Source organism: Ammospiza caudacuta, chromosome 10 (genome assembly GCF_027887145.1).
Source record: "Ammospiza caudacuta isolate bAmmCau1 chromosome 10, bAmmCau1.pri, whole genome shotgun sequence".
Lineage (NCBI taxonomy): Eukaryota > Metazoa > Chordata > Aves > Passeriformes > Passerellidae > Ammospiza > Ammospiza caudacuta.
The window spans coordinates 21,941,561-21,965,681 of NC_080602.1; the positions used below are offsets into that span (position 1 = coordinate 21,941,561).

General features: G+C 42.6%; 1 protein-coding gene across 1 annotated transcript in view; it reads left to right on the forward strand.

Annotated features, from left to right (window-relative positions):
* Positions 1–24,121, forward strand: part of SV2B (synaptic vesicle glycoprotein 2B) — a 64,609-nt gene that overhangs the window by 34,675 nt on the left and 5,813 nt on the right. Inside the window, exons 3-12 of the mRNA XM_058811247.1 lie at positions 9,588–9,768; positions 10,321–10,472; positions 12,306–12,439; positions 13,178–13,267; positions 15,393–15,503; positions 16,606–16,694; positions 17,411–17,575; positions 19,975–20,108; positions 20,881–21,081; positions 23,781–23,940. Coding sequence (XP_058667230.1) covers positions 9,588–9,768; positions 10,321–10,472; positions 12,306–12,439; positions 13,178–13,267; positions 15,393–15,503; positions 16,606–16,694; positions 17,411–17,575; positions 19,975–20,108; positions 20,881–21,081; positions 23,781–23,940 — 1,417 coding nt within the window. The remainder of the gene's footprint in view (positions 1–9,587; positions 9,769–10,320; positions 10,473–12,305; positions 12,440–13,177; positions 13,268–15,392; positions 15,504–16,605; positions 16,695–17,410; positions 17,576–19,974; positions 20,109–20,880; positions 21,082–23,780; positions 23,941–24,121) is intronic.

Genomic DNA, 24,121 nt, shown 5'->3' on the forward strand with positions numbered 1-24,121 from the left:
TTCAAGGGGTGTTCAAGGATAGATAAGTGAAAAGTTAAAGGTAGATCTAGTGATTCAAAATTCAAAGCTGTTAGGAACTACAGGTTTCCCTTTTCTTCAGCCCAAAGTCCCAACAGGCAAATCAACTGTGCACTCAGTTCCTTTTGCCTGCTAACTTCTCAGTTTGCTCATATGTCCTGGATCAGAGGTAGTCAATGGAGGTTTCTTTTTAGGTCTGTGGGATGCAATTAAAGTGCAGCATGAAGATTAAAGCTGAGGCTACTGGCAACATCCCTTTTGCATCACTACCAACATCTCCCTGAGGTCAAAATACAAAGCTTAGTGGTTTATTGGGACCGAGACTGGGTGGAAAGGTTTGGACGAACTATTTTTCCCCTTGAACAATAGGCAGGCCAAATTCCATCAGCCAAAACAGCAAAGCCTCCCAGATCTCCAAGAATCAGTACAGGATCCAGCAGGGTCTGTAGTGAGAGCCAGCCACACAATAGGAGAGAGCATCTGGAAGGGAAATAAAATAACTCTTGGAATAACTGCTTGGGAGGGAGAGAGTGTGTCTTGATGGACATGTACTGGGATTGCAGGGAATCATCAGGGACTCTAGGTCATACATGCTGGCCCAGAAGCCCTGCCTGATTCCAGGAAAATGCACATTTGGGATTAGACCCCAGCCATTGAGTCCATTCTATTGACATTATTTTCGTGTGACAAAGGCAATAGATAATTATCCCTATGTAAACTTCTCCTCTTTGTCTACTGAGGTCATATTCACTTTTCTGTTTCTCCCTTTTTTTCTTTGAACTTGAGGATCAGGATATTTCTTTCTATAGTTAGCCAGGTCTGTACCGACTTTTGTGCCTTAAAGAATTTACCAACTTTTTTTTGCTTCACAAACCCATTAAAATTTCTAGTTTGAAATATCTCCGGTCAGATATCTAAAAGCAAATCTCTCACAATTAGATCCTGATTTCAAAGGGACTTTGGAATGCGCCAGCTCCCTGTGGGACACAAGGCTTGGTGTCTTTTTAGTGATGAGACCTTTTTTGAAAAGCAGGTCATTTATTTTGGTGGCTCTATGAAAGCTGAGATTTTTCTGAAACTCTGACCCCATAAATATCTACCTCTGTATAGCTCAAACTCTGGCAGGCTCCTGAATGAGAAAACTTCAAATGTCACAAGGAAATCTATCTTTGAAGTATTTCTGGCCCAACCACAGGTAAAAATGAACACGAAATCTCCCCAGAGAGCACGTTCTGCTTTTTCCAGCTCAGTATTTGCCAGGCTAAAAGTTCAGGGTGTTCTGATAAGCTCTGAATAAGCAAGGAGACATTTGGGTCCGTATCCAATCCCAGCTCCAGCCTCCTGCGCACTGCCAGAGCTAATCTGGGACTGCTAATGAGGGGAAGAGAACTCTTCTTGCTGCCTTTCCTGCCCACTTTCAAACACAGCCTCTGAGAACCTGATTCTGCAGAACAATTTCTCCTGTCCTCAGCTTGTTTGTTTGGGGGATCTGCTGTCAGTCTGCTTGTATTCAAACTATTTAATTACTTCGTTATGGGAGGGGAAAACAAAAAATTTTTCTTAAACAATAAAAGCTGGTTCATCTTAGTTTTGGGCAGGGAGGAGAGTGGGTGGTCATGGCAGCATGCAGTTGTTATTGACTGGTGGTGTATACGGGGCAGGTCTCTGATTCAGTCCATTCAGTCCAGTTAATTTGTTAAACTCCCTTTCTTGTCTACTAGACATTCTCTGCTGTGGCTCTGAGGTTTGTGAGATGGCTTTGTGAAAATGAATTAGGCATGGCTTGGGAAGCCTCACATTGCCCAGCAGTGCTCTGATGTGAGTCATGAGTACCCAGGGCATCAAGAAAAGAGAATGTGATGAGCCTGGGGTGGGTAGGGGGCTGCTGAAGGGTATAGGAAGGGGTCAGTGCAGATCTCTGGGTTTGGAGAGGGGAATGTACTGCCCCTGCAAGAAGGTTTCATCTCTTTTCTCAGCAGCTGGGGCATAAGGACAGCAGATAGCTTCTCAAGAAGAAGGCTGAGGAAGTGCTATTGATGGAGCCAAGAAGAAAATCATCAAAATCTTTCTTAGGATAGCTGCAGCTCACATCCACTGGCAGCTAGAAAAAAATGTATTTCCCACAAAGCTCAGAGTGTCCAAGACAAGCTCATCTCCCCCTGTGAATCCATTCCCTTGGTGCTCTATGGTAGTGCACACTGATCAGGGTTCAATTACACTTGGAGATCGATTTGGTGGCAATCAAAGGGCCTTCACCTCAATTTCTGATGTTCATCCTGTCCATGAGAGTGTCTGCCCAGGATGAGCAGAGGGGTGATTAGAGCAGGCACAGCTTTCCCTCAAGTTATCCCATGGTTTTAGGGAAGCAGGGATATTATCCACACATAAGCTACTGGCCCTTGCCTTATCCCCATGTGCCAATAAACATCCACAGATAAGCTCGTGTTTATTCCCAAGGAAGTGATTATCTCCCCAGTTTTTGCTAAGGAAACACAACCAGGTTTTCCCAGGAGCAGTTAAGGTCACTTCCAGGCAGCTGCTAACTTTTAAATACACAAGGGCTCAGCCATAACAAGAGAGGCCAGGAGGGAAAAAACAAGGAAATAAGTCAGGTGAATAATCAAACTCCAGCAGAAATAGGAAGGGACAAATAAAAGTGATAAAGCAGATGCCTCCTAAAGACCAATTTAGTGAAGTTCAGCTTCTGTTAAAAGGATATTTTGCATTAAACACTCTGCATATTGCATATTTTTTCTCCCTTGGAAAGCAGTCATGGGAAAATATCAAGCAAACTATGGCCAAATTATGCAAAAATTGCAAATAAACAGATGCCCACGGTGTTTCATGAAATGTGTGAAATGGATATGACACATCTTAGAAAACGTTTACATTTCATTCTGAAAATAAACATCTCACCATCAGATGCAAATTAACAGCTATTTTAGCCCTAAATATCCTGAGTGGGACAAAATACGTATTTGGGGTTTTTCATTTATGAGAAATGTTATTTTAAAGATGATTTCAGGGGTATTACAAAAATAAAACCCAACAAAAAAAAAAAAAAGAAACAACAGTATGGATATTTTAACAGTTTGATTTAATCAACTTATAATATAAGTTGTTAAGAATAAGTTTGGTAGCATGTAACAACTTTATTTTTACATATTTATTTGAGAGATTAGCTTTGCTGAGCTTTTATCAGCAGTAGTCAAAATAATAATTCAATTATTAAATTTACTGAGACAGAATATTCCTTCTCAGTATGATACAGACTATGGAAACATTTTCTTTTTAATATGCTAAGGATAATCAAAAGAGTAATAATTTGAAGAGTTTATATTTGCTGAAAAGCATGCAGTATCATTATTTGGAGAAATATTCTATAAATATATATCTTTACATGCTATAAATCACTTCTTAGAGGACTAAATTTTATGTTTGCAAGGGTACTAAGTACACAAGTATAAAAGATAATGACATAGTAATATTTTAAACTTCTGCACATCCTGCACATAAAAAACTCAGGGCACAGTTAAAGCATCAGCCCTGCAGATCCCAGAGCTGCAGTTGTGTTATCATCATTTCACAGTTCACTAAACTGAGACAAGGAAATTTTTAAGGGCTTTGCCCATAACTGTAAAACAGCTACACCAGGGCTGAGAATAAAATTGCTTTTTCAGGCTCCCTTCTCCCTTTTATGATTTATGATTTATGATAATTTTTTTAAGGAGAATGTAATATTACAGACTCTTAACCTCCCAATGCTGGATTTAAAAAAACTAGTAAAAAAGATCCTATAAGTAATTATGCTTTTATATAGCAACTCAAGCTTGGCTGTGTGAGTCAGGTTAAATAGAATGTGTACAACATGCCTGCTTTTAGTTGTGTGAAAAGGATGTTTTATTATCAGCTGAGATAAAATCTGGTTGCAGCTTCTCATTGCCCTGAATTCACCTGATATGACAGTAAATCCTAATCCCCTCTGCAGAGCTCAATGGCTTTTCTCCGCTTCATTTTTTTTTTTTTTTTTATTTCCTCTGTCTGAGCACAGACAAGCCCAGCCATGGCTCCCTTGCTCTGCCATGGTTATTTGCTGCCTTTTCTGCTCCTCCATGGCCATGGACCCCAACACACCCTGATGAGACCTGCCCATGTCAGGCACGGATTCCTGGCTGCAAATTTGCTTTTGGTTGAAAATGTGCAACCCAAGCAGCATCATCACCATGAGCGATAGGGAAAAAAATAAAGGTGTTTTTGTTTTTGTGCTGTGAGAACACCCCACATTTTGTGTAGGTCTGATTTGGGGATGGATGGCTGCGTCCCCATCTGTAAACACTCTGGGAATTTCATCTGATGCATTCCAGCTTGAGGAGGTTTTGTTGGACAGAAAAGGATTTGTTTGGCTTCCTCTGTTGAAATCTTTGCTTTAGCAGAAGGGTTGGGTGGGGAGAGCCAGATGGTGCCATGAACACTGTGGTGCTGGACAAGTCCCATGGGGAGATGTGGAGCCAGCTGAGTGTAAACACCACCCACGCCAGCCCGGCTGTGCCTCGCCTCACCCGTGCTGTGCCACAGCCCCACGGGCTCACCCCGGCTCCAGCTGCACAGCCCCCTCCATCCCAGCAGCCAGAAATGCCCAAAATCCACACGCAGGTCTCCCAAAATGGAGTGCTGCCTTTCCCGTGGCAGAGTCCCTTGCCAGTGCCAGAGGTGTGGGCTGTGGAAGGAGTCTCACTGCTCGTATTAACCAACAAGGAGAGTGCAATGGGATGAGCCTTTCCTTTGAGCTCTGTGTAAAAGGTCAAGCTGATTCATGTGGAATGCATTAATAAAACTTCTAGGAAGAGCAGACTGAAAATTGCAGGAAGAGTGGAAAAAAGAACCACCAGCCTTTAGCTCATCCTCTGTCAAGACCCTCCCATCACTATGGTACAAGAGAGTCAGCATGATCACGACTTTATTTCTCTCTTTTAATTACTGACAATTGGATCCTCTGCCTTGCCACATCCATCCCCTAGATTTTCCAGTCCTGACCCACAAACTTTTCTTTGTGTCCATGAGGTGTATCCCTAATACCAGTAACAGTATTTTAATATTGGTTTTATTACAATTTGAACTACAAGATATACAAGGTCCTAATAATTTACTGTTGTCCAAATGCTTTCCCTCTTCAAGAGCCTCTTTTTTTTTTTTACCATAGGGCTGCAGTGGTATTGGCCTGGGATTGGAAGTCAGGTGGGAGCTTTCCCATTCCTGTGGTTACTGGCTCCATGCAAACCAGAGACAACCCTGGGCCCAGGCAGCTTCCTCCCCTCCCTGACAGCCCCAAGGACTCTGGAAGTAATTCTTCTCAGTGAGCTATTTGGCTCAAAAAGCTCAAATTTTCTATTTATGCCACAAGTCTTTGTCCTGTCCTTAAAGGGATTATTTTCAGATATGCCTCTTCTTTAAGGACTTTAATCCCATTAACTAACAATAGGAAAAATTCATGCTTGTGATGCAGATTTAGGTAAACCTTGAATTTTTTTGGTTTTTTTTTCTGAAACCCTTAGAAGTTGACTTTATATTGAAGTAGTAAAAATACAGTTAACACACCCAGTGCCATATACTGTATCTGCAGTATATTCCTTTCCTCATTCCTAGAACTTTTAACTTCAAATTCCTGTCTGATACAGAGCACACAACTTCAGTAAAGGCTAATAAATTTCTCAGTGTGAAAATGCTAAATATGTTACCCCTTTTCTAGTGGGAATAAGCCCAGTCAGTGGTCACATATTTTCCTTATAACTTCAGCAATGGATGAGTCATAACCCAAAATTTATTCATAGAATTTAAGCCCTTTGGTTTTCCACCACTTTTATGGGGAGGCTGTTGCAGACTTTCCCACAGGCATTCTTTATGCTCCAGGACTTGTGGAATAGCCAGCAAATAATGGCTTATTCAGAGTTGCCCTTAACATTTCATCTGAGCACCTTAGGTGTCAATTGGGAGGCTGATCCCTCCTAGCACAGTCTGAGTCTGTGTGGTTTGAAGCCAAGTTTAGAAGTCAGGCTTCTGGTGCAGACCATTGTAATGTTGTACTGTAGAATATTTGGTGGACAGAACTAGCCCAGGAAAAGAAACACCATTTTGTGGTCACTTTTTTTGGTCCAAATTTTAAATTTTAAAATTTAAATTTTAGTTTACTTGACATGAGCTGGATGTTTTTCAGAGGTAGCAACCATCACTGTGTTCTCTGGAAAGTTTTCTCTCTGCAAAGAGGCAGTTTGAGTAAATATTCCATTTCTCCCTGGGTCCCTGCCACCTTGTTGTCAATCCAGGGCACAGCAATCTGCAAGGCAGACCTTGTTCTGCACCCTGGGTCCCGAGATCCATCAGCTGACAGAGTGTTCTATAGCAGCTACCCCCAAATTTTAATTACATTGGCCAGAACATGCAGTCTTCACCAAAAAAAGACCTCTCCATCATAAGGAAGTGTTCTGTTGATTTTGTTTCAACCCTGAAGCACATATTTCCATAACCAGAATCCTTCCCTCAAAACCTGGCCAAGTAGACAGTCTCTGGTTGTCCCTGATATTTTCTTTACTACAGATTTTTATTGTTTTAAATTTCTGAGGGACCATGCATCAATTGATTTATCATATACAATAACTAATTAAAGCAACATTCTCTAGATGAGTTTGTGACATTAACAGCTCTGCTGTGGTTTGTCTGCTCACTGTGTGATGGATGCTGTGCTGCAGAGATCCAATCTTCCTTTCCATCCCAAGTTTGGGCTCCTTAGTCAGAATCTGAGGGGTTTGCTTACAAAAGCAGCTCCACTTCTTGATGTTGAGTTTCAAGCACTGCCGCATCCCACACTGAGCCCACTCTTCTGGCCAGACAACAGGCTGCCCCTCACCAGTGACTGCAGTAAAACACCAGCTAGAACACAGTAACAATCTCCTCCACCTCCTCCTGACCCGGGACATTTTCCATTACTAAGAGGATTTGGATGAACATCTGCCATCCAGAGATTTTCTCTGAAAAAAAAAAAAAAAAAAAGAAAAAAGAAAAAAAAAAGTTGGCAGATCATTTTTTCTTCCTCCCCAGGGTCTGGCAGTGCTGGCAGGGCTCACTGTCAGATGGGTGGCTGTGATGCACCAGTGAGTAGATACAGGGCTTATCATCACTTCCTTCCTCTGGCTGCCATCAGAGTTGCTCCATTAAATGTGGCTCAGGAGCCAGGGTAAAAGCATTAAGCCACCCAGTGCTGCATTAAGATCCTTCCTCCAGGAAGTTTTTGGACTGAAGCTGTTTTTGCTTTGGCTCACCCTTGCAATTTGCACTTCAGTGAACCTGCTGGAGGTCAAAGTTAATAGAAATAGAGATCCCAGACTCTGAGATGTGTTTGTAACTTCTCTTGAGATTTATACCTGAAACCTTTACACACCTTCAGATCTCCTCACCAGGACAGCTTGGATCAGGAGGGTAGGGCATGGAGTGCAAGGATTGGTAGCACAGAGCCAATGGTGCTTATGGTGGAGGTAAAATTGGCCAAATCCAGCTCCACAGTTCTGGTACCAAGGCTTTTAATAGACAAGAACAGATTTTTTTGCCTTTGACACACAAATCCTGCCCCTCAGACATAATGTGGATTGAAAAGAATCACTCACAGATAGGTGACCCCACTGTGGAATAGAGAGATTTAAGAAATCCAAACTTTTCCCCATCTGATCAATGTGACACAAGTGTCCTTCAAATCCTGCAATGGGTCTCTGCTGCATAGCTTTTAATTTAGTAATGCATTTTGAATCAAGTGCAGGCATTTGCAGTCAAAAGGAAGATGGGATCAGCTGCCAGATAACTCTGCGTTAGCCCTTAGCTGGATGGCACAGAGCTGCCTTCAGCCACCAGACTGATTGTTTTGTTTAAACATTAATAAATTACAAAAACATTCATTGCCACCTTGTTTTCCAAGTGTATTTGATAGAACAGAACCTGGGGAAGGCATTGGCTCGCAAGAGAAGCCAAACTTGGTTCACGGTGAGGAAAGAACTTCCAAAGAGTCAACCATGCCTGAAAAATGTTCCTTTTAGCTGTATTTCTTCAATCAATGAATAGGAATGTTTCCTATTAAGGCAGTGTATTTACTTGCTTAGCATCCAATGCCTTCACTTGAGGCCAGGGATGCAGGAAGCTCAGCTGGCTCTTGAACCTGACATGTCCCCAGTCTCCAAACATCCTCAAGCATCATCCCTTTCCCTCAAGAACTCCCTGCACTGCAGGGAAAGCAGAACGTTCTGCTTCCCAGCAAGAAGATGTTCTCCATCCTGAACTAGCTCAGCCCATCTGGATCACATCCAGTGGTGGTCAGGCCCCACCAGGATCTCCACAGCAGGACTGTGCAGCCTATAGACACAGGCTACAACCCTGTCAATGGGCTTTGATATGCTGCAGGAGGGAGCAGCCTTTTGTACCTCTGTGCTCCTCAGGAAAAGCTGTGGTTGCAACCAATTTCTTCTGAACTACATGTGGAAAGTAGATAAAATAAATGAAAAATATATTTCTGAACATTTGAGCATTATGAACTAGTGTTATTTACACTGGTACCTGCATAAAAAAAAGGCAATAAAATCTGTGGATCTTCTGCAGCAGTGGCAGTAGAGGAGCAAAGGACAACTGCCATGTTCTCCAGGAGAGTGGCAAGCACAAACTGAGCAGGGTACAGGGAGACTACCCAAGGTAGAAACCCATTCTCCTCTATTCAGCCTGGCACTAAATGAGTCATTGAGACTGCCTTTGAGGACCCCATAGCAGAAAATCTAGTGAAGTCAGGTTAAAAAGAAGAATCTCTCTTTCTTAACAATGTTAGAGAGATAACTCTATAGAGCAAACTGTCCAGACAAGCCCTAGATTCTCCCTTCTCCTGAAATTTTCAATCAAGACTGCACTCTTGAGTAAGCTGTCCTTTAGTTAGGCACCAGATCTTGGCTCACTAACGAAGGAAGTAGCTGAGCTACACGAGGTGAGTCTGGGTAACAGACTGATCCTTTCAGACACAGCTGGGAAAAGCAGAGAGTGAAAGAGATGAAACACTGCAAAGAGATTTAGCCATGCTTCATCAGCCCCTCTGCTCTCGCAGCTTTCCGAGCGTAAACAGCAGCCTGACAGAGCCTCTCCCTACACATCCTCCGTCCCACTGCGCTCAGGGGGGTCAGAGGAGTTAAGACATCAGACTTCTGTTGTATTGTTGGTGGCACATAGCTGGGACACGTGCGTCCTAAGCTGCTTACGCCTGGCCATTGCTTACGTGCGGGGGAAATGTGAGCGGCGAGGTTGGGAAGGAAAGATGTGGGGCTGGTCAAATGAGGGTTTGTCCATATTGCCTCAAGTGATGCAAGCTCTCAGGCACGAGATGGGAAAATTTGGGCAGAGTTTCTGAGATTTGAGGTGGTTAGGAGTATCTCTCCTTTATTGCACAATATGCCAGGACAACATCAGCTGCCACATGGGCACTTTGAAATCTCCTTCTACTCTGTGTACTATTTCCACCCTGTTAACAAGCTGATTGTCTCTCTCCCTTCCAGGCTTGATAGTCTACTTAGGAATGATGGTGGGGGCTGTCTTGCTGGGTGGCCTCGCTGACAAACTGGGAAGGAAGCAATGCCTCATCATATCACTTGCAATCAATGCTGCCTTTGCGTTCCTCTCCTCCTTCGTCCAGGGATACGGATTCTTCCTCTTCTGCCGCCTTATCTCAGGCCTCGGGTGTGTACCTGGTGAACCTGGCCTGGGGCAGCCCCAGCACAGCTGGGCAGTGTGGATGTGTGGGGTGGGACAAGGAAAGGTGCTCAGGAGATGCATCCTTGGTGCCCAGTCAGGATGGCATTGCCATTTAGCATGTGTGGCTGTGTTATCTCACTCTTGACCATTAGAGCTCTAATGGTGGGGAAGTTTGCTCACTGATGTCCTTCTGGTACTGCCCAAATTGTGCAGAAATGTGGGTGAGACTGAAAAATGCCCACCTCCAAGGCCTCCATTGAGATCCTCAGCAGTTCACACTGGCTGCCAGTATTTTGCCTCCCTAAAATGAATGATCATGAAATAACAAGAGGAGATGTTTAAGCAAACAGCAGGGTATTACTCTGGGTTTGTATAAAATACAGAAAATTCAGCTTTTAAAGCATGAGAAGGATCTTGTTCATCTTTGACGTCTAAAGCCAGTCCACCCAAAGAGAGATTTGCATTTTTCCTCAGAAGTCTCCACAAACACATCGAAGCTGACTCTCATTTTTCTCACGTGCTGTTTTTTCTCCTCAGTATTGGGGGCACCCTCCCCATCGTGTTTGCCTATTTCTCTGAATTCCTGTCTCGTGAGAAGAGGGGGGAACACCTGAGCTGGCTTTGCATGTTCTGGATGATTGGTGGCATTTATGCTTCAGCAATGGCTTGGAGCATCATCCCACATTACGGTAATTTGTGCTTTTGAATTTCTACACCACCACATTCCTGCACCACTACACCACCCCAAACCCTTGCACAGGTAGTGACAGTTCTTACACATCCCAGCATAAATAGCACTGAAAATAAATAGATACCCGAAGTGCTCACAGAAGGTCTTATAGATTGACTGTACGATTGACTGATGGATATTGAGGCTGTAGATAGGACTGAATGGGGCTGCTTTCCATCTAAAGTCTCAAATACATCCCTTGAATTACACTGCTGGAGCCTGAGCTCTTCATCTAAATGTCAGCTCATTCAGGGAAAAATATAGACTGAGATTATATGGCAAAAATTGCTCCAGTTATCAAAAATAAGCAACTTTAATCAGGGAATCACTGGATGCTGTGGATGACAGCAGTGAGCACAGCACATGTGCTTTCCCTTATGTCAGGGCTGTGTACCTGTGACACACCTGCCCAGCATGTGATGGGTTGAAGTCACTCCTGACTTCGCCTAAATGGGTGCAGGAGAGGAATGGGTTCCCTGCCCTCAGCTGGAAGTGGGAATGAAAAAGTAGATGGCTGTAAACTGAAATTTACTTGTGCTCTGAGAAGCAAAAGTCTGCATTAGCATGGAATTCCTTGTAACTTGTGTATATCACTTAGGGAAACGCCAGAAGCAAATATCTACTGGAAAAGATTAATTCCCCCAGTATTCAGTGACACCAGCTGTTTGCAAAATCCTGTTTGAGGAAAGTAGGACAGTTCACAAAACCCACAAAGGAAACCACTAACATTTACCTATCTATCATTTCATTTTTAGCACATTTAAAGCACATTCAGTATAAAGAAATATTCATGCTTTTGATTGATGTGACAGAGACTGTTGGAAGAAATAGGTGAACTTACTTTAGTGGTTTCAGGTAGAAATAATTCTATTACCTGCAACAACATTTGCTTTTAAAAGCCCTTAGATATTTACATTACAATTATTTTTCAGATTATTTTTTGATATTGTGTTTTTGTAGCTTCTTTTTTGATTTCCAGTGTTCCACCTACTCTTTTGGAACTTTGTGAAATCATTAGAACACCATGACTGGCTCAGATGAGACCTCTGCAAAACCCATTGCTGGATGATTTCCTTATTATGTGAATAAAATTTTTACAGGAGAAAAAAATTATTTTAACACTCCTTATGAGATTTGAGCCTAGGGAGAGTGAATGGAGCAATGCAAGAGAATGAGGCTGTACTTTCCAGTTCTTAGCAGGGGAACACCTAACTTGGTCAAACACCAGGAAAAAAGCAGGAGAAGGGGTATCTCAAATGCAGGATTAGGATTTTGATGTTTTTAAGTTTGAACCCCAGCTCAGGTTTTGTAGGTCTGGAAAAAAAATAAATTTGCTTTTCTCGCTCACTTCCATGAAATGTGAAATACATATGTGATGTAGGAGATGGGAAGAAGCTGTCTCTAAAGTGCCTCTCAGATCAAGGATTTAACTTTTGTAAACCTTCACTAACATCACTGAGAAGCAATCAGTTATGGCCCTTATTCCTGCACCATTTTCCAGCCTTACTTGCCTACAGCTGCTCTGAGCTGTTCCCATCACTGGGTGATTTCTAAACTCAAAGACAAAAGAAGGTTTTTAAAAGGCAGAGCCTGAGCATGCTCCAATTTCTGTAATGAACATAAACTTGCTGCTATCCACTGAGCATGCTATCGAGCCTCCAAGAGCCACCAGCACTAAGAACAGCAAACTTTCAACCTGCCCTCATGTCATACAGAGCTGCAAAGTTCTGAGCAGAGGAAAACTCAGAGCTCCTGGTCAGTATTTTCACTTGTTGGCTCTTGCTGTTTCCAGGCTGGGGGTTCAGTATGGGAACCAAGTACCACTTCCACAGCTGGAGAGTCTTTGTGCTGGTGTGTGCCCTGCCCTGCATCGCCTCCCTGGTGGCGCTGAAATTCATGCCTGAAAGCCCACGGTTTTTGCTGGAGGTAAGGTGGTTCATCTCTGATACCTGCAGAGGATGGCAGGTCCCTATTGTGCCACTGTCTGTCTGTCTTTGTCCCATCAAACACACAGAGCACAAGCTCAGAGGCAAAGCCACTCCTGTGTGTCTACCCCAGCTCCACAGACTGCTTGAACCCCAAAGGTTGCAGACTGTGGGGTCAGTCACTGATGATCAGTGTGTCACTGCCACATGCGGTACAGAAGGAAGGTAGTGAGAGATGAGAATTTTATCTGTCCAACAAAGGCACTTTGAAAACATCTCACAGAGTTTGGGCATGGAACTGCTGAATCCTGGTGGTAGAGCAAAGGGTAAAGTACATTTCACTGAGTAAAATACTTAAAGCTCAGAAATCTTAAGCAAATTTCTGTATCTCCACAGATGGGAAATGTAGCAATACATAGTTCAAGCCTGCAAGTCTTTAGCAGAGTGGGATGAGAGTCCAGTTCTCCTCATCCATCTCCTCTTCTATGTGTTTTTAAAGCTCTCTCCCTGACCATTTTTCTGCCTCAGGCAGTTTTAGGACAATTCCTTTCTCCAGCACAGAGATGCTGCACTCTGTGAATACCAACCATGCCTTCAGCTCTTTGGGTTTCATGCAGCCCAGGCTGTCTGTGTGCCTCTTTACTATGCTGGACCTCTAGAATTGCTTTCTCTCTGTGCTTTGACAAATTACAGAGCTGGCAGCTTGAACACTTGCTTTCCTTCTCTTTGGTGTTTTCAGATTGGTAAACATGATGAAGCTTGGATGATTCTCAAGCAAGTCCATGACACCAACATGCGTGCCAAGGGCGAGCCAGAGAGGGTGTTTACGGTGAGTTGAGCAAAGCCATTGCTTAAGAAAAGCTGGACATACCCTCCTTAGTGCAGCACAGCATGACTTTATTTCTCCTTGGGACTCTTTCAATGTAATCTCTCCCCCAGCAACCAGAAAATGGATTCTGAGAAACATTTTGTGGGTTTAAGCTTAGATGTCAGTCTGTTTTTCCAAGAATTAGACAAATATGTCAATTGCAGCAAGTACTCTTCATTCCTGGTATTATTCCACATCCTTTAAACCAGTGATTTCTCAATTATGCATGTGTTTAATTAGCTTGCTCTAAGAGACTAAAACAAAATAAGAGACATATTAGCCATGTGGGAGACCTGAGTCACTCCTTTCTCCATTCTGGCTTCTAATCAAAGTCTGATTAAAATTCACGTACTTTCTAATGAGCTTTCCCAACTCCACCTGCCTCATATCCAGTCTTTAATCTCTCCAAGGGAAAGTGGGATGAGTGGCTATTACTCATTGGCCTGCTGCTTGTTGTGAAAAAGGTCACACCAGCAGAGTGGTTAACAGTAAAATCAGAGGAAAGGTTTATGCTGGGGTTAGCTGCAAATTACTATAATTCAGTGTTAAAATCCTGGTGAGCCAGCCAGGGAAGAGCTCTTGATTTATTCTTTTAAAGATGAGAGCACAGATGCTTTTAAAAGATGGAAAAAAGGAGATACACTTGTGTGTGAAACGTGTATTTTTGATCAAGAAGGAAAGCAACACTCCATGTTCAGAAGGGCTGTCAGGAGACTGTGCCCTTCGGGAGTGATCCTTCAAGGAAAATAAAATTTCCTATCTGAGCATGACAACTGCAAGCAGGTTCATGTAGGATCTTAATGAGCATGTGTTATTTTTAGGCTACCAACCATTTGAGTAATGCAAGCCCTGATAGCAAAGGTGAGAAGTGCTTTTCTTCAAATCCATCACCGGCTTTGCTGTAACGCCGAGCTGGGAAATCAATCTCAAATATAAATATATATGAATATATATATATATATATATATATATATCTCCCAAAGTAGGGCACTGTGAGAGTCTGAGGTGAGTAGGAGAATGGAGGAGCAGCTGTACAGCCCCCATTAGTGCTGGCTATTCCATGCCACAGAGCCGTGACTGCAGTGGAAGAGCTGAGCTCGCACCGCACTTTGAGGCTGAGCCGAGATGCGCTGACACCCCTGGCACAGGAGGCTGATCACTGCTCCTGGTGTGGCACAAACTGCCAGGGTTTGTGCTTTTCTGACAGGCCAGAAGCTGTCAGTTTGTGGTGAGTCAGCCTGTACGGGACAGCTCCCAGATCTGACATTTAATCACTGCCAGGAAGAGGAATGCGGAGACTCCAGAGCTGAGCCAAGGCGCTCGCTCACACTCAGAAATTTATTCAGCAGATTTTCGCCTCCTCCGTGTGTTTACAAACAGTTCTGTTTTCCTTTACTATGTCCTTTAATTAAATTTGCTAAGCAAATATTTTCTGGTATACATTTGTAAGTTTTCCTGAGCAGTCCAGTTCAGGTATTCAGCAGTGAAAATTCAGATTATTTTGGTGAAGCAAACCGGTTGCATTTTGTGGGCTCACTTGATGGCAGGATACATTTTCAGCTGCAAAGATTCCTATCTACACATTCATTTGTCATAGAAGTTCTGTCAGCGGTATTTAAAAGATGTTGAATGAGAAATGTTCCTGTTAGTTGTCTTAGAAGAATGAAATCCTGAGGACACAGTTTGAGTACAAGTGACTGATCTTGGAGACAGTTTTTAGTATATTTTCTGAGTCCTGATTTGTAGTGGGAATCTGAAGATAGAGAAATAAGGATAGTATACAGGTACATTAGCCAGCAAATGAAAGATTGAAGTGGACATGATGTACTTAAAATATTTCAAGGAAGAGAAGATAGAGAGAGGATGAAGGGATAGATGAAAAGAAGGAAGCAAGGCTTATTTCTGTTAATACTCTTTTGCTGTAATTAAATCAATGAGCTCAATTGCTAATGCTACCTTTGAAGGAAAAAATAATAGGGGTTATTAGGTGGAAACATTGCCCAGAAAACAGTGGAATTTAAATCCACCCAAGATCAATTATAGAAGCTGCAGTCTAATTTTTTCCATTATTTTCTTTTTCCTCTAGGTTTCCTATATCAAAACTCCAAAGCAAGTAGATGAATTTATTGAAATCCAGAGCTCAACAGGGACCTGGTACCAGCGGTGGCTGGTCAGAATCACGACTACTTTAAAACAGGTAAAGAGGAGAAAAAAACTTCACACAGTGTTCCAGTGCCTCTTTGCTTCAGGTCATTCTGCCTTAAAACCCTGACTCCCACCTCAGAATATCTGGTTTTTGCAAAGAGCTGTAATCTGAGTGCACTTTCTGTGCAGATGTGTGCAAGCTGCCATGCTGCCACCCAGGCTCCAAAATGCCCCTGTGAGCACCACTGCCTTCCAGCAGTGCAGGGCTTCCAGGAGCAGCCACAGCCCCAAGCACTTGGCTCTCCTTCTGGGCAGATAAATATTGATTCTCTCTCCCCAAGCCTTAAGTGGAATTACCACCTGCAGTGGAGGCAGAAAGTGCTTGCTCTTTGTTCCTGCTGAGACCAAGCTTCTAAGAATATTGCATTGTCTTCTAAGCTAATTTAACCTTTCACACCTGCTATGCTGCTCACCTAATGCCCATGTAGGACTGTGGAAAACATTGCTAGAACGTCTAGTCTTGAAGGATGAGCTGAAAATAAAGGAAAGTCCTTCTTAATAGCAATGCAGATGCTATACTATTACTATACTTATGTGTCAAGATAAGAGCTTGAGGAGTTGCATCCCCTCATGTTCTTGGCAGCATTTTCTGCAATGAGTCAAGAGCAGAATTTGGTTTGCCTCCTGCTTGGCTTCATCCCTACCTGATTTCACCTTATACCTCCTAAAGTGCCAGGTGTGTTTGGACTTCTGCTCTTCAGAGAGCTTTCTATCTCAGTTTGAAAGCACTCCTGACACCATACATATATTTGAAAAGATAAAGTTGTCAGAGGGTCTGAGAACAATCTCATATCCACATTTGCTGATATAACCTGAGAGAAACACTGCCTCATACCCAGCCCTGACCATGCACTCCAGCTCATTACAAAGGTCTCAGATCAAGTACTCTAGCACTGAGCTGAATAAGTGATTTTTTGTAAGCCATTTACTCGATAAATATAATTTTGAAAAAAACACTGAATATAAGCCACACACCTGACCTTCCTCTAATGAACCCATTTTTCTGACATTAGGTTTATGATGCACTCAGAAATTAAGCTGTCAAGTGTCTGCTGGGGTGTCCTGGCACCTAATTCCTTCTTGTGGATTTGTAGGTCTGGGACAACGTGCTATATTGTTTAACAGCCCAGTACAGGATGAACACACTGATGCTGGCTGTGGTTTGGTTTACAATGGCCTTAAGGTAAGGAAGATACTTCTTTATATTTTTCAGGAAGCTAAAGCACTATTCAGAGTCTGAATATTTATTTACAAGTGTAAATAAACTATTACAAAATTAATCCTGGTCTTATTTTAAAGAGCCTTTGTGAACTAAGCCTTGCTGTCCTACAAATATTGATCAATCTACTGCTTTATATGAAGTACAAGGTGCTCTGAACAAATCAGGACTTGAGAAGTGGTTGGTAGCACAGTAATAGATTGACTTTCTCACCTTTAGATCTTTCATTTGATCTTGTCCACACTAACAAAAAAGACAAAACCCCACCAGACTCTCAGCTGTTCCTTAGTCTAGATCAAAACCACTCAGGGGATTCTAAGTCTAAACTACAGGTAAATTTTGCCTAACTCTCACTTGAATTGCACACTTACAGAAATCAAGCCAGTTTGTTTATTCTCTGCTAATTTAATGGGTAGCAAGGTTAGAACATTTCTATATTCTCCAGCCAAGGGGAACTAAAATGAATTGTCCTGCTTCAAGTGAAGGAGAATGGACCAATTTATTTCTGAGATCAACAGGGTGCTTAAAGTGCAGAAACAAATTGCTCAGTCCTGTGTCAGAACTGAGCAAGAATTTGTGTCAGAAATGCATTCACATTTGGAGTTTAACAAGTTTACAAGCTGTGAAGTGGGTCTTTGGAAGAATCTTGTGTCCTGATGTGTCTCCCAACCCTGCTGCAGTTACTATGGCCTTATTGTCTGGTTCCCTGACATGATCCGCTATTTCCAAGACGAGGCATATGATTCCCGGGTGAAGATCTTTGATGAGGAAGAAGTGTCCCATTTCACCTTCAATTTCACCCTGGAAAACCAGATCCATAGAAATGGGGAATACAGGAACGACAAGTAAGTGAAAAGAATTTGCTTTGATGCATTCAAACTGAAATAAATTTGTAGAAAGCTCTTTCTTTCTTTTCCATTTTCCATCAACTTGAACTTCTCTGTTGTTCTTTTGGACACTCAATCTAAATCTCTCAAGTCCCAGAGCAGGTTTTGAAAGACAAAATATTTTTTAATCATTTTTTCCCACCTACTTTGCCTCTGTCACTGACTTCTGCAGAACCCAGGGGATGCCAGTGAGGAGTTCTGCTTCCAGCAGCCCTGAGCTGGGATCAGGGCAGCAAGTGCTCCCCTGGCCGTGCTGGGCAGCCCTGCATGCAGAGGTGACTTCTTTTGCCTTAGCCCACACTGACATCTACTGGGCTTGGGCAGCCACTGGTAATGAAATTGCTGGTGGATTTCCAAAATAAAAAGCTATTTCTTCTTGAAGTCTTCTATATGAATTACCCCAGTCTCCATCCTGCTGCCCATTAGTGCAAGCTGGGCCATGGCCATGCTGGGGTGCTTCTCCCACTGCAGTCACTGTCTCCCGAAAAATGAATGAATCACCTTCTCTTTTAGTGCTTTGAAGTCAGTGCATTTGCTCCAGCAGAACATCATTGCTTTCCTTCCCTGTGTCCTCCTATTTGGGCTGGCCTTGTTTTTCCTTCTGCATCCAGCCTGGTCCCCAATCACTCTATGTTCCACAGCAGTGTAAAGCCTGGTCATTCCATTACTACCATTCAAAATCCCTATATTCAATGTTACACAAAACACTCATTGTTTTAATCTTCACAGCTGAAACCACATCCCATTGCCCAGCCAGCTTGTTCCAATCCCCTCAGAAATAATTTCCTTGTTATATATTTGATATACATTTGTGAGGGACCCCAACATGTGTCCTCATGTCCTTCCATACACCTTCCCTGCAGCAAGGAGCTGAGCTTGATGATGCAAACCTAGCCTTACAATTCCTGTCCCACAAAAGAAAGTGGTTAGAAGTGGATGTTGGTCAAATTTAGAGACTGGGGACATTTTTCCTATGCCTACAGGAGGTGCTGAATTTTCACTAACCTCATTGAGAATTAAGGATACTCAGCACTGGCTGGCTGAAGACATAAAACTGATGTAAATCACTCTTCTCCCACCTTGGCCCTCTCCATTTCAAATACTCAAAACCTCATCAAGCTATGTTGCAGTAATGCAAAGAAATTATCTCAGAATGGTTTACAGCTGTGTTTGCTGTTAGCTAAAACTCCATGGATCACCAGGCCATTGCTCTCTGAGTCTTCTAAAGTTGGGTGTTAAGAAAGCAAACTGCAGGAGGGAAAATGTTTTTTAACAGCCTTTAGGAGTAAATACATTACAAGGATAAATACATCACTGAGAAAATGCAGAACAGCTTAACTTTTGCTGTAACCTGTGAGACCCTCTACATGGAGCAAAACACTTGAATAATCTTCTGGTGGTATTTGTGCATTAATAATTTCTGTTAGTAGGCTCAGTCAAGAAGCCCTGCAGTGCTCATTTGAAGGTGTAAACAACCATCACGTTATGCTGTGTTAAAAGTGCTCAATTCAATTAAGCTGCAGAGTCTATGTTAGAAGGCTTTTTTTCATCTGGTGACAGTCATGGCCTCTTTAACTGGAGCAATAATGCTTGTTCTTAATAGCTCCTTACATCTCCTAAGCATGTCTGTGCATTACCTAATACATCTTCTCAGTGTTCCTGCAAAATCTCACAGGTAAATCAATATTGTGTCATCCTTCAGGCAGCCAGGTCAGACATGTCACACTTCCCATCAGAGGAGAAATCAATCACCTGACACAGTTTATTATTTTTAGTGAAATCCGTTTTCATTACATGGTAAGTAATAAACCTCAAACAGAGATGGTTACAAGCAGAACTCAGATAATCTCCCCACTCTCTCCAGAATCCCTGCTGCATTTTCACTTAAAAAATCAGTTTGAGTTTAAACAACTGTCATAAACCTTTCACCAAATGGCTCAATAGGCTCCTGATAATGTCTGGTTTTATTTATGATGGAGGAAGGGGGAGACTAAGGAAAGCAGCAAGGTCAGCTTATGAAAGAAATGCCCTGCATTGAGTGAAATTCTATCATCTTCAGACAGATTACAACTGAACACGAGAGGATTTGTGTCCCCTCAGCTTTAGAAGCACATTTTCTCAGATGTGATTATTGTGAGGAATAGAGAAACTGCACAAATCTTATAACATCCATGTCTCTTCTAAAAAAATACTCTTCAGACCCTTCCCTCCTAATAAAACACAGAAGCAACACCTTTTCTGTAAATGACACTAGAAATTAGAATTAGTGCTCTGTCTCTTGAAACAGCCACTGCACACCTATACAATATAGAAAATATCAGAAAGCACAGAGTGAAGTTCTGTTTCCTGCCCCACAGATTTATTGGCATGAAATTCAAGGAGGTGAGATTTGAGGATTCATTATTTGAGGATTGCTACTTTGAAGATGTGAGATCCACTGAGACCTTCTTTGAAAACTGCACCATCATCTCTACTGTGTTTTATAACACCGGTAATGGGATTCCTGCTGCGGTGTCATTTCTGTAACTGGGAACTTTTTTTTTATCAGGAAACTATTTTATTAGAACTATTTTATCTGCTTTCTGGGAGAAAGGATGGTGGGGATCTGTGTGCTTGAGTGTGTGCTGGGTAATGAGAGTGATGCTGGAGGAAAAGAGTGAGATGCATTTGGAATGAGACCTCAGATGGTTCCATCAGTGATTTTTACCCCATGGCTTGTGGTGTCTCTGGGTGCTGTATGGGAAACACCAAATTCTGTGTTCAGGCAGGTTAAAGTGATGGCAAAATTCTCAGCACTTTACAGCTCTACTCAGTAAAATTGGCTTAGAATATAATTTCAATCCACCGGCAGTTGAAGATCATCAGCAGTAAAATAAGTCACTAATTTGTATCAAAAGGCACTAATAAAATTCACTTTAAAAAGTCTCTAATCTATAAAAAAAAAAAAAAAGCTCTTAACTTCTACTCTAATAAAGAACAAATGATAATGCTATGAGGACCAAAGCCTGCATTGCCCTGTCCTTGTGGCATGGGGATACTGATTCAGGTGACTCCAAAAATAAAAGGAGCGTATGAGCTTGCATGTGCCAGGAGCCAAAGACTCAGCTGGAGTTTGCATCTCTAATAAATTTCCACTGAAATAAATATTCCCTGGCCATTTCCATTGGATGAGAAGCTTCTCTTGGGCCTTTGGTTTGGTCCTTGCTGTTGTATGAGGAGAGTTCAGCCAAGCAGGGTCAAGCCTTTGCCTCTTTCCCTCACAGATCTCTACGAACACAAATTCATCAACTGCAGGCTCATCAACAGCACCTTCATGAAGGAGAAGGAAGGCTGCCACATCGACTTTGAGGAGGACAATGATTTCCTCATCTACCTGGTCAGCTTCCTGGGCAGCCTGTCCGTGCTTCCAGGCAACATCATCTCTGCTCTGCTCATGGACAAAGTCGGGAGGATAAAGATGATTGGTGAGTGGGGATGGTGGTGATGGGGCAGGACAGGGTGGAGCTCAGCCCTGCAAACAGCCCTGCTCAGTGTGAATTTGTCATCCCCAAAGCAAAAGGAGCAGAGGATAAAGTCTAGAGGGTCAGGCAGGTGATCCATGGCAGTAAGTGATCTACTCCCCACCTCCTCACCCCGCTTTTCTGTGTGTTTGTGACATTTTTTTTTGTAATTTATTTTGCCTTTTGTGTCAAATCCTGCATGTTTTTGCAGTGTTCAGCAAATCAGGGTCAGAGCTAAAAAAGGAGCTCTTAGTCCTGTTGAGTTGCTGCTGAAGTCCAAAGCCTCTGTATAAATAAATGAACATTTTGCTCGTAGCAATGAATATTCACAAAGGTTATTTGATGTGGCAGCTTGACAGCCTAGGAGTTCCCTCTTTTGGTTCTTTGTCTGATTTTCAAATGATTGCACAAGCAGCTTCAGAGACCATATGGTAAATTAACTGACCATGTCACAGCCAAGAAAGGAGCCCACTTTAGCATCATGGGAGTAAGTTATCAAGTTATCACCTTATCAGCTTTATGAATACTTTGGGAATTGCTGGTGTTGCAGCCTCCAGGGTTCAGACCTTGATCTCATCCCATGATATGGGAATCATGCCCTGAGGGACAGCCAAAGGAAGGCAATAAAATCAGGGACGTGGCTCTGGGCTAAGGGATGAATCACTCTCTTGAGCTCCTCTCTCTCCTCTAAGAACAGAGGGAAGGTTTAGCTCAGCCTCACCTTCAGACAGGTTAAAGTAGAACAAGATTACTGTCTCAGGAATTTACACTGAGGGAAAATGAGCATTCATGTGGTGAATTTGAAAAAGACCCAAACAAACCAGAGGGTCTGTGAGAAATAAATTAGAGGAAGCTGAATGAGAATCAGATTGTCCATCCTGCAAACATGTCAGCATTTCAGCATTTTCATCTGGAATTGAGATGACAGCTGGAGCCCTAAATGCTTATTTCTCCTGCAAAAAGATGAGAACAGGACAAAAATTAGTAATGACATGCTGAAACGCTTCACTATGGAATTTCCAATCGAAAGAGCCTTCTGGCATCCCACCTGTATCACTCTGTGGAACATATTATTTCTGGTCAGCTTAACAGGAAAACTGAATTTCTCCTTTGTGTTATGCGCCTTGCTGGGGCTTCAATTTGTTTTTATCACGTTCTGCCAAACTTTATCTTGTGCAAATCAGCAGATCTTTTAGTGCCTTGACCAGTGCTGGGCTGGGCATTTGCAGCAGGGGGAATATCCACAGCACACTGTGGGGATGTAGTCTGGCCTTGTACCTTGGAGAAGAAGGGGACAGGGAGTCCTGCACAGCAGCTTTTCATAGGCAGGCCACTGCTGCAGTGGCAAGATGCAACATAATGTCCAAATTGAAGCATTTTAGTTACACTTCAACATCCAAATTATTTTGGATGATGTGCTAAATTGACTCCAAAACCACCAAACAGAGAAAATTGTTTGCTTTCCTGGTAATAAATGGAGATATTTCAGTGATAAAAGAACATTCTGGTGAAAAATAGTTTGATTTTTTCCCAAATTTCATCTTTCAGTTGAAAATTCCCAATGGGGTAGAAAGCAGTGATGTAGCTATTAATATTTCTGAATCTGAACTGTGCCTAACTGAGCATGAATGCTCTCACTTTCTCCCTCAGTGATGTTCATAAAATTATGGCTCCTGTGCAAATGTGCCATGAAATCTAATGATGTTCTTATAATTAAAAGAGACCTCAAGTGCTTCATACAAGTGACTGTAAATTATCCTAATTGGGACTAGAAATGTGTCAAGCGATACGATATGAAACGCACAAGCTTATCACTAGAAACTCAAGTTGAAAAACTTTCACAGTGATGCTTCCTCCTCATTGACTTTCATGTTTACTTGCCTCTCCTCTTCCTGGGTCCATCAGGAAGTCTGAGATGCTGGAAACCTGCCTGGAATTGCCTGTCTTCCCAGTCTTTGTAAAGCAGGACTATCAGCAAGATCAGGTGGACTTTGAGAACATTTCTAGGCTGGTTTCCAGCATCAGAGAATGACAGATAGGCAGCATCAAGGTGTTTTTGGATCCTCAGAGATTTAACACTTATTGGGATGAAATGCCATCACTTGAAAGCCATCTTTAACAAATGTATTTGCTCAGCTGTTGGGGCTATAGGACACCAAACAACACGAGCGCAAACACCACTGTTCTCAGGGTGAAGAAAAGGGAAGTTTATTTTCTGACTCTAACATTTATAATTTTCTAACAGTGACAGTGGATTGGAGGGTGAAAGTGCTACCTCTCCAATGACACTGGAACAACCAACAGTCTATCAAATTTCTCTTTTTCTATGAAAGAATGCAAAACAATAAGCTATTTACAGAAAGTGTGCAAGAAAGTTTGCTACAAGGATGCGAACGTCAGAAGGCTTAGAAAATCTTAAAAAATGGTGACAGTGCCACCTCTCCAATGACACTGGACAAACCAACAGTCTATCAGATTAGAAAAGAATAAAAGAATGCAAAACAATAAGCTATTTACAGAAAGTGTGTGAGAAAGTTTGCTACAAGGATGCAAGCATCATAAGGCTTAGAAAATCTTAAAAATTCAGGGCGGCAAGAGTCAGGGGAAGAGTACAACCAGGCAACAAGTTGTGCCAGTGTTTTCCTGTTGGTTTCCCCCTGCAGGTGGCTCTATGCTGATCTCAGCCGTGTGCTGCTTCTTCCTGTTCTTCGGGAACAGCGAGTCGGCGATGATCGGCTGGCAGTGCCTCTTCTGTGGGGCCAGCATCGCCGCCTGGAACGCCCTGGATGTCATCACCGTGGAGCTCTACCCCACCGACAAAAGGTGCTCAGAACACTTCTCCCTCAATCCCCACCCTCGGCCTAGTCCTCTTGGTTCCCAGCGAAAAAAGCTGTGTATTTTTATTTATTTCACTTTCACCAGTCCTTCAGGGCTGTGTGGTGCTGGGTCAGAACAGAGCTATTCCGCAAGCATAATTCTGCATGCGTGGCAGGTTGAACACAGG